The 10,126-nt window shown below is 39.6% G+C and overlaps 1 protein-coding gene across 1 annotated transcript; it reads right to left on the bottom strand.

The window, feature by feature from the left end:
* Window positions 1-2,083: 2,083 nt before the first annotated feature.
* On the bottom strand, window positions 2,084-4,496 carry LOC148038049 (aspartic proteinase nepenthesin-2-like). Its single transcript, XM_087675364.1, has 4 exons — window positions 4,131-4,496; window positions 3,616-3,978; window positions 3,046-3,319; window positions 2,084-2,773 (listed from the first exon to the last, which is right to left on the bottom strand). Exons 1-4 carry the CDS (start codon window positions 4,446-4,448, stop codon window positions 2,220-2,222), a joined length of 1,509 nt encoding a protein of 502 aa, XP_087531490.1. The 5' UTR covers window positions 4,449-4,496; the 3' UTR covers window positions 2,084-2,219.
* Between the last annotated feature and the right edge of the window lie 5,630 nt (window positions 4,497-10,126).

Genomic DNA, 10,126 nt, shown 5'->3' with positions numbered 1-10,126 from the left:
ATCAACAATTATCCAATTATTGTTCTTATATATTGTAACGTGGGTAATATAGTCCTTCAATTTCTTATTTATTCCAACGCATGCATCCCTTTTACCCCAATTATGCTTAGTAACATGTCATACATGATCCTGTGAGATTATGGAGAGCTATTTTAATGCTAGCCTAGGATCACTTATACCCCTATTCACATCTACCAAAGAGAAACTATAATCAACATAGTAATGGATACCTTAATTGCAAAACAAGTGCTACATAGTAGCCTATCTTTGTTTAAACAACTACTAATTCTTGAATATTAAATATACTCATTAAGCAAATTTTTTTCTTTCAAAATATACGATACACATGGTATACAAAATGTAGTAGTGATGATATAATGAGAATTTGTGGTTGCAAGTCTAGGAATCATCATGCATTTCTCATTAAAGGGCCGAATGCAAAAATGACCAAAAATGTATTTCAAATAAAGTTAAAGACTTTTGAAGAATTTGAAAAGATGTCATCTTAGTATAAAGTATTAATCTCTTCATATGTAAAATCTACAAAATGGCTTAAATATATGCATTTATTTGATGCTTTAAAAAGTGAAGATTTTTCTTAAAAGAGGGTGTTTGTTATCACTTTCCAACATGACTAACTAGGGAAGTAGTGTTTTTCAAAAATAAATTAAATTCAAGTATCTTTCAAAGGATCTTTCAAAGGTTCCAAATGTTTCTCGTAAGGTGTAATATTACCCAAAAGGTTTGCAACTATGTTTGCAAAGACATTAGACAAGGTTTGTTTTTCATAGACAATGCCTCACACTTATGCTGAAGTTCAACCTGGAGGTAATATACCTCTCCCTTGGACCTCTTTGATGATGTGCGGGGCACCATCTTCTTTGTTTGGGATGTGAATTCCACCCTAGCCATCTCCATCTTATTCGGCCCAAGATATCTCTATTGATTCCACCCCAACCATCTCCATTTATGATGTTGATTCAGCCCTAGCCATCCCTATTGATTCCACACTAACCAGCTTTGTTTGTGATATTGTTCCAGCCCCAACCATCTTTGTTTGTGATATCTATGAAGTTACTTTCAAGAAATGAGAGAAGTGTACGTTGAATGTTTCAAAACATAGTGCCTCAGCATCCTTATTTGTGCTATCTATGAAGTTACTTTCAAGAAATGAGAGAAGTGTACATTGAATGTTTCGAAACGTAGTGTGGCAGGTACAACTCAAGGCTTCATGTAGTCTTTTGGCTCATCTTTTAATAAGAAGAAACTATGCCATTAATCCCAATCAATATGAGCCATTAAATTCTCAACATTGAGTTCTTAATACCAATGAATAACCTCTAAGCTCTAAATTAGGGCTAATTGATAACTTAAAGGATATGGAATAATTTTTAAGTTTTTAAAAACATGAGAGTTCTTATTTAAAAAATTATTTTCAATGAGTTATCTCTTCTCTCTCTCTCTCTCTCTCTCTCTCTCTCTCTCTCTCTCTCTCTCTCTATGTTGAGGTAGAATTTTTTACAAGGCCTAAAGTTGAGTCCAAATCTCCCCCAATTTAAATAGATAAAACACATTTATTAAGTTGTAAACTATTTATTAGGTAAATAAGGGGTCATGTCGTTAAAAAAATTTGCATATACTTTCTTATCATATTTCATTAGCATACCCGTCATACATTGAGATGTGAAAGCAAATCATGACCTTGTCTCTTTGTTGTTGTAATTTCTCACCAAAGGGTCAAGACTTATCAATCTCATAGTTTCACATAGCACATATGTGATATGAAATGTTGTGCCACGTTACTAAAGTTAGTGTTTACGGAGAACTTTTTCTCAACCAGTAAAAATAAAGGAATGTTTTTGAAGCAACAAGTTTTGCTATTCTAAATCTATTTGAAGTACTAGTTTTATAACTAAAATATTGAAAAAACTATTGTTAGTTCTAAGGGCATAACAAAATTGTACGCCCTATTTTAGATTCCCAATCGATAACAAATACACTAAAATATCATTTTTTGTTATTACTGGCTAAAGTCCCGCCAAACAATGAACTACCTACCCCTTTTGTGGCTATCAAGTAGTCCTCTAGGTCCTTGGCAAGAGCACTAGTGCCAACAAAAAGATGGTGCATTGACACATTTGACATTATAGAGCATTGCATTCATGCTTTGGTACAACTTGGTCAATCTCTCATTATTCTTATGTAGAATTTTATACATTTCAACATTGTTGATACAACCATCCAAACATGTTATTATCAAGGTCAACAATAATTTGGGTGTTGTGTAAGCTAACTGCACCAATAACCATAGCAGCGATTGTATCATTGGGTTGCTTCGCTAAAAAGGGAAAACACATTCGTTGATTGCCATTGCTTGTCTTATACACAAGGGTGCTTGCACTATCACTAAGTGTAAAAATGTTGTTGTCCCCGAGTAGAAAAGAAATAGCAGGGAGGGCATAGGGAGTTGGGTAGTCCCAACATGTGTCCAGACCATGGGGGCCTGGTGTACCACTCGGATCAGGATCCCCAAGAATAGGTCGCATAGCTGCTCTCCAAGCATCTCTAAAGAGAGTGTATGCGGTTGGATGTATGATAGAGAGAGTGTCGCCAGAATCCACAATAACACCTCCCATAAGAGTGCTATCATCAATGTCAAATAAGCCAGGAGGCACACCGACTGTCTGACCAGCCACTAGTATATCGACGACATCTATGTAGTAGTAAACCTCAGCTCCTCTACCTATCAAGGCCGTTTCGTAATAATCCTGAGCTGCAATGTAGTACAAATTCACATATACTTTAGTACCAATTTGGTCTTATGATTGGAAAATATACACAATGATCTCCTTCTATTCATTAATCCAGGTCTTATACTTGACATTATGGAATGTGCGTGCATAGATGCATGTTTCAAATGGAGGCCTTATATTTTTCAACAAATAGAAATAGATGGCGTACATGCATATGAATTGATTGCTAGAGAAGAAACCAAAGACAAGTTTGAAGAAGTTAGGTAGGGTTAATTTGATAAGAGAAGTGTACATGGAATGGCGTCTGGGCCGAACTTCAGAAATCCAGAGTCTATAGGGGATCCAATGGGGGCAAAGCAAAAGGTAAAGATGGGGTCAAAGTAGGGGATAAGATGTCCAAAAGAGAATTGCTCTGTCCAAGACAAGCTTCTCCCGTAGCCGAGGCCGAGCACCCCTGAGGAGAAGGTAGGCACCCCTGGACCTGCCATGTTAGTGGTGCCGCAACCAAAACCAACCCCTGGGATGGCAACGTATGTACCTGGATTGGAACCTTCCCACAAATTGATCTGGGCAAGTCAATACCATCATTTAGAGAGGTAATCATACATGGAAATATTATATTAATCAAGTTAAGAAACAGTGATCACAAGAGTCGTAACGTACAAAGAGCTAGTTTTTCTTCTTGGTTCTATTACTACAGTCCCGACTCCCTAGAGAACTACTACATATCTTGTAAATTTTCCTTTTAATACATACTTAAAGCTTCCTCCAAAAAAAAAAAAAGAGTTGTAACGTACATTGATGGAGCAGCTAGCACCGTTCTTTATTATTAGAGGGGAGAGACGTTTTAATGCAAGCCTACCTGATCACTCACAATCACTCCCGTAGAGCCTGATCCATCTGCGTAGCTTAGTTGGTAATGGCAAGAGGTCGCGTCGGCGCCCTGACCAATCCCAGGTACAGCCTGTACGTCATCACAGAACTGATTGCCTTGGGCTAGGCGAGCTAAGGTACCGGAGCGGCGCGGATTGAAGACCGGGTAGTATTGCGGGTAGCAAGGGTCGCAAGGCTTGCACTGGATCCAAGACAAGTCGCTGCCAGTGTCCACAATCATGAGAGCTGGCTGTGAGGAGTCGCCCACAGTCAAGCGCACATAATACTCCGCGTAGCTACCACTTCTGAAAGAGTTTGTGGTGACAAACGCATACGGAAGAGTCTGTAACAGCTGCAAATACCACGTGATTCGGAAAACGTTAATTTTCGCGCTAAATTAACCATAATACGCGCCGCAGGCAACTTTTGCGACTTGCGTATCTCTCACCCAATCACATAATAGGGACCACGTTAAAGCAAAAGAATAAATATTGTCTGATTAACCTGTCTTTTCCCGGTTAACCCTGAGCTGCTTCCGGTAGCTGCAGAAGTACTACGGTACTGCGTTCGTCGGCTGCTAAGGCTGGCGTTGAGGCGATGCACGCGGTGCTCCCACACGCAGGCGTCGTCGCAGCCGGGGGGCCGGAAAGGGGAGTGTGGGTCGAACACGTGGTTCACGCCCAGGTTTATCGACATGTTATTTCTTGTACCACGTCTACTGCTGCTCTGCATGCCCGGCATGCCTCCCGACGCGGCCATAATAATGCACATATAAGCCGCTAGTAGGAGTACACAGCTCATGGAATTGCTCATCCTGCACATCGCCGTAGTGCGCGTCTCGTAGCGCCCGTAGTGTATACAATATTCCTGTTGACTGGTCAGCCTTGATCACGATTAGATACTTCGTAGTTATAGCACCGGAACCATAGAAGAATCTACCTCCGTATATCCTCCAACTTTGGTCGCATACGACCGGCTTCTTGCCGGCTAGCGGCCGCCGGCCGCTTAGTTAACTTTTCTGGAAAGCCTGTTCCTGCGAAGCAAACAGCCGTACCGGGCCGAGCCGACGAAGACGTGCCTTGGATAATACGGACCACGAAAAACAAGATTTACTTGGAAGCCACGTACAGGCAAAGCAGTATTCTTGGATGTAGTTTAACTCAGGCGTTCAAGCGTTGCATTTGATGCCCCAATCTTGTTGTCTATATCATGATATCCTAATAAATAAGAAATTGCTGTCAAATCAGAGTCATTCGTCGTCATATCCTATATGTAATGTGTGTATCCTATTTCCACGTTCGAAATAACTTAAAAGCTTCATCACTGTTTCATTTCATTTTGGAAGGAGGCTCGGATTTGAAGGTTATACATTAAAATTGCCCTTCGAAATAAAGATACACCTAGGGTAAGAAGAAGGGTAGTGTGCCACTTCAATCTCTTTGAGAATGAAATCACAGTTTTGGCATAGCTCTTCCTATATAAATTCCAAAGTGCATTGAGAAAGCCTTAGAGAACCTCTCCTTTTTCTTCTTAAAGAGATTGTACCTACATATAACTAACTTTTTAGTTTACTACCACTTCTTTGAAGTGTAATATATATTTGATCTTCTCTAGACAGATAAGAGTCACTATTCAAGGGTTTTACAACCTTCAAATTTTAGGCATGCTTAACCTTAATCTTTCAAGGCTATTATTATTCATTATATAAAGAAACATGCCTTTAAAAGCATTTAGCTAAGTATCTGCTATGCTTTCCACTTGTAAAATGCCTAATTTTATAGCAAAGTGGTTTATGGCTTCTAATTTAGAAAACAAGTTAATCAAGTCATCGTGGCATGCTTATGCGACTAGTGAAGACCAAAAGTAAGATCATGTAGACTTCGTTTGAGCTTTTACATGGACTTCTTTAGAGTTTGATTCAGATAATGCTAATAACCAGAGTACGATTCAATATCTTTAGCACTTAGTAAAGGGGTAGATCAACTATCAGTTTTTAAGCAAGAATGCTACCTCACAGGCCCGTTTTGAAGGTGTCACTAAATTTCTATTTTTAAATTGATTCATTAAAGCTCGTTGTTGAATCATATCTGACTTTTCTCTTGTGTAGGTTGCAATGTCATATGCAAGTTGTGGTTGCTTCTCTACTTCTTGTACAATTTATGCATATAAGTGCTTCGTATGTGGAGGTTGCCATTGCTTTTATGGATGGTCATTTAAACCCACCAAAAGTTGCCCAAGGACTAAGGGCTTCTTAAACAAAAATTTGTTTTCATTATTGGATGACTACATGCTTCACAGGTTTCGACCTCTACCTAGGTATATCTTCTCTCCAATTAGAGCGTATTGAAGCTTCTAAAATTTATGTCTGGTTCATTGCACGTATGCTAATATTAATACCTCAAAGGGTTGAAAATGTGGATGTAAATGCTTCTGCTTGAGAATATTGGAGCTTCACTATTGCATTCGATTTGTTACATGCATATCAAATTGATCTTTGTCATAGCAAGAGATAAACCATGATGTACAATGCTTAGCCATATAGTGCGACTCTATCATCTTTCCAGGGGTAGAGTCAATCACTACAACAAAAAGGCTCCATAGATGTGCTTGTAGACGCAATATTTGAATTGTGAAAAAAAATATCAGGCGCGTTTATTAACGCGTCTACAAAATCGTGTCTAAAAGCGCGCTTATGATCAGAGTTGCACGCACACTTAGACGCGCGTATAAACGCGCTACGTAAATATATAATCATATTTATAAAAAAGTGGATATATTCATATTGTGCGTCTATACACGCGTGTATCTACGCATCTAAAACCGCGTTTACTCTGAAAGTTTTTGACGAGAATAGACGCGCATTTATCCTGCAATTTAGACGCACTAATAAACGTGTAAAACAGAGGTATGAAAAAAAAACCACATGCTCTCTGGTTTTTTTCCCCCCATCAACATCAAATTGTATACTTAGGGAAAATAGAAAAAGATTATTTCGAAGATTGGATACTGAAAACAAAACAATGTATGTAGCACACGAAATTTCATATATATAGATGAAACGTTTTTACATTATGAGTTCTAGTGCTTGTGACGTCATGGTCACAAGCACTAGCTGAAAGTAATACATATAAAAAATGAAAATTACAAGCCAAGGGGAGGCATGCATGCATGGGGCTCCTCTATATCTCCTCAGAAGAGGCATCATCATCGCTATCACCACCGCTGCCGTTACCGCCACCACTACTGCTAGTCCCCCCTTCGCTATCCTCAACTGCATCAAGGCTCGCCTACACAAAGGATTAAAGTATATAAATACCATTACAAACAATAAATTAGAGTTATCTATACTTTTCATGTAAAAAATAAAACATACCTCTTCTGGTGGTGGAATCCTCGTGGCGCGATTATATTGCTCCTTCGTGATGAGTCCCTCCTTGTAGAAATGCTGCCAAGTGGACGCCCGGTTATGACCTCGATGGTAGCCTACCTCTCTAGGAGTAGACATCCTACCAACGATATGGAACTACAAAACAATTTGAACATACAATGTATTAAAACACACTACATAATGAAGTGAAATAAATTACAAAATTTAATTTTTTTAAAAAAATCAAATAATACTTTCAAACTCAGCCTCCCATGACTCCCTGCCACCCGATCCATAATGCGACGATCCCATGGTTGCCATCTGGATACGTCGCGCCTCTGCATGCTGGCAACTTGTCATTTTCTCCGTTGCTCTCTTCTTGGCCTCTTTCCACTCCTTGCGGTGGCAATTGGGTGGTTGGCCATATCCAGGGCGCCCCTGCTCTTGTCTCTGCAATGACTCCTTGGCGCGCGTCATAAGGTGAGATCTCTTGTTATGAAGCACGTCTCTCACCTTTGACCGTCCCCAATCATCTGAGAATTGTGAATTCTCGGGATTAGGGTACCTTTTATGTACTGCCCGCAGCACCTCTTGCCACAAACCATTTTTTTGGTGCTTGAAGGGAATCATGCAATCTTTGTATGTGGCATGCACAACACTTCTCAAGTAGGCTATTACTTCCCTCCCCTCAAAGTCATGCAAAATACCACCAACATCAGTGATAGAGTAGTATATTTGTGGAGGCTCACCTCTTTCATTTTCCGGTGAGGGTGATCGAGGGCCACCACCTAGGCAACCCCCACAAAGCCCTCAACCTCCTCGTCCTCCCGCACCACTCTCCCTCCTCCCTCGACGTGCACTATCCTCTACCTCACTCGATACACGTGCCTCTGTAGATATACATGCTTCGACCGATCCATGTACCTCAGCTGATCCCTGTGTAGGCAAAGATGTGATAGGTGTCCCAAACATCACATTGAAAACCTCATCTGCAGTGGGAGGGCGACCAAGATAATTGGTCATCTCCCCCATGAATTGCTCCTTGTTGAATGGGGTGCTGGAGGATCCAGGATTCCACATCTACACAAGAAAAATCATATTACCCTGTGTAGATAAAACATATTACATACAGCATCTATACCTGCGTCTCTGGACGCGTCTATACATGCATCTCTGTGGGCGTTTGTCAGCGCGTGTACACTGCAGAGCACACGCACCGGCACACGCGCTCAAAGATGCACCCCCAGAGAAACGTTTTTTGCGTCTATATCTGCGTCTACACTGAGATATAGACGCACTATCAGATGCGCTAGGTCGGCTGATTTTAGCAGACGATCGCCATTATTGATTTACAAAATGCAATACATAATGGAATCACAAATCCTAAATACACAGACAGAGCAGAGAGAGAAAGATAGAAAGAAAGAGAGAGAGAGAGAGGGAGAGACTCACCTTGGGTGTTTGGTGTGGCGGGTGGTGGCGCTTCTTCCTTCACCTTCTTTCTCTCCTTGGTAAGTTACCCTCCCTTGATGCTTGCTTACTTGCTTGCTGCTTCTTCTTGTTCTCCTCTCTCTTGTTTTCTCTTTCTTCCTCTCCTTGGCTTTCCTTTTCCCCTTCTTGTGTGTTTGAAATGAAAGAAGAGGTGAGTCATGAGGAGGTGAGACATGAAGAGACTGCATGTTGGCTAAACTCAAGCTTCAGAACCGCAAAAAACGTAGGAAAGGAAAGGCATAGTTTGAAAAGAAATGATTTAAGTATGATTTGGATTTTGACGTGTGCATCTATTTTTGCGTGTATAAGCGCATCTATTTGCACAGATATATAGACGCAAAAGTCGCGTCTATTTACATGCACGTTTACACGCTCTTATAGACACTCTGATAGATGCGCCCGACTTTGCGTATCTAACATGCGCATCTATACCTCGTTTCTGTTGTAGTGAATGAAAGCAAAGAAGAGATTAAGGAGCTTCTTATACTTTGCATATTCTTGTTTACAATGTGTCCATTGCAGTAATGTTGTACTTATGAAAGACATGTATCTAGGGCTATTTCTTTCAATTTTAGGACTCACTAAATTCAATATCTAACTTCTAACAAAATTTACAAAGGTAAATAACAAGTGTAAGAGGTGAAAACTAGCTTAAACACTACAACAGAAACGAGGCATAGACGCGTATGTTAGACGTGCAAAGTCGGGCGCGTCTATATGTGCGTGTAAAAGAGTATGTAAATAGACACGAATTTTTTGTCTATATATCTGTGTAAATAGATGCTAATATAGACGCGCCTTCAGATGCGTAATTATTTAACCACCTGAAATTGGACTTAATATAATTAAAAAATCAGAGTTAATAATTATTTTTGCATTGCTCTCTAATAAATGGCAGTTCCTCCAGTTGACAAGCCTGATATAAGTAATTAGCGGCAAGCGACAGAAACCTTATTATACAATTAATAGCAAGCATTGCATGTATCTCGTAATTTCTCTACTTGAAGATGATAAAAAATACTTCATTTTTAATATGGAAAATTCAATTTAGCTTTAAACTTGACTATTGAGGGCCTTAGCTGAATTAGCCTGAGCTGTCTGAAACGTCTCTTGAGCTTCTTCAGGATCGATTTCGGTAGCTCATTCTGCTTCTTCTTGAGTATGCACGTGTGTGCATGATAAAAACTATAGAATTAAGAATACACATTGAGTCATTAAGTAAATTAAGTATGTTACAGTGAATGATCCATCTAATCTTCAATGAGATCAGCCCTTGCTAAACTATCTACTTCTAGGTCTATGTTACCAATAGGTAACGAAATAAATAAGTCTATCCCACTATCAGATGTGTTGCTATATTGCTCAATAACTTCATCAATATCATCGACAATCACATTATTGTCCTCTTCTGCGTTTCCTTGAACATCCTCGCGAGGTTCATCTTGTACTATATCACGCATATCATCCATTATGGTGTCATCATGTACACCATCATTAATTGTTGGTTTGTCATCTGCTATCTCTATGTCGGTAATATTACCATATATTGATTTTGAACGATTAGATATAGGGATGACATACCATCATTAGTTATTGTTTACCATTGGATGATACACAACCTGTATTTGAAAAACAAAAGCAA

The sequence above is a fragment of the Lygodium microphyllum genome, chromosome 3 (assembly GCF_053477565.2).
Source record: "Lygodium microphyllum isolate KBCC chromosome 3, Lygodium_microphyllum_v1.1.10, whole genome shotgun sequence".
In the NCBI taxonomy this organism is placed as follows: Eukaryota; Viridiplantae; Streptophyta; class Polypodiopsida; order Schizaeales; family Lygodiaceae; genus Lygodium; species Lygodium microphyllum.
The sequence above is the reverse complement of the archived record's forward strand: the minus strand, read 5'-3'. Positions and strand labels throughout refer to the sequence as shown.

Coding starts and splice junctions, on each gene's coding strand:
- LOC148038049 (XM_087675364.1), bottom strand. CDS start 4,448: ATGTGCAGGATGAGCAATTCCATGAGCTGTGTACTCCTACTAGCGGCT. Junction 3,979..4,130: donor GGTTAACCGGGAAAAGACAG/GTTAATCAGACA, acceptor TGGTATTTGCAG/CTGTTACAGACTCTTCCGTA. Junction 3,320..3,615: donor GAGTGATTGTGAGTGATCAG/GTAGGCTTGCAT, acceptor TGACTTGCCCAG/ATCAATTTGTGGGAAGGTTC.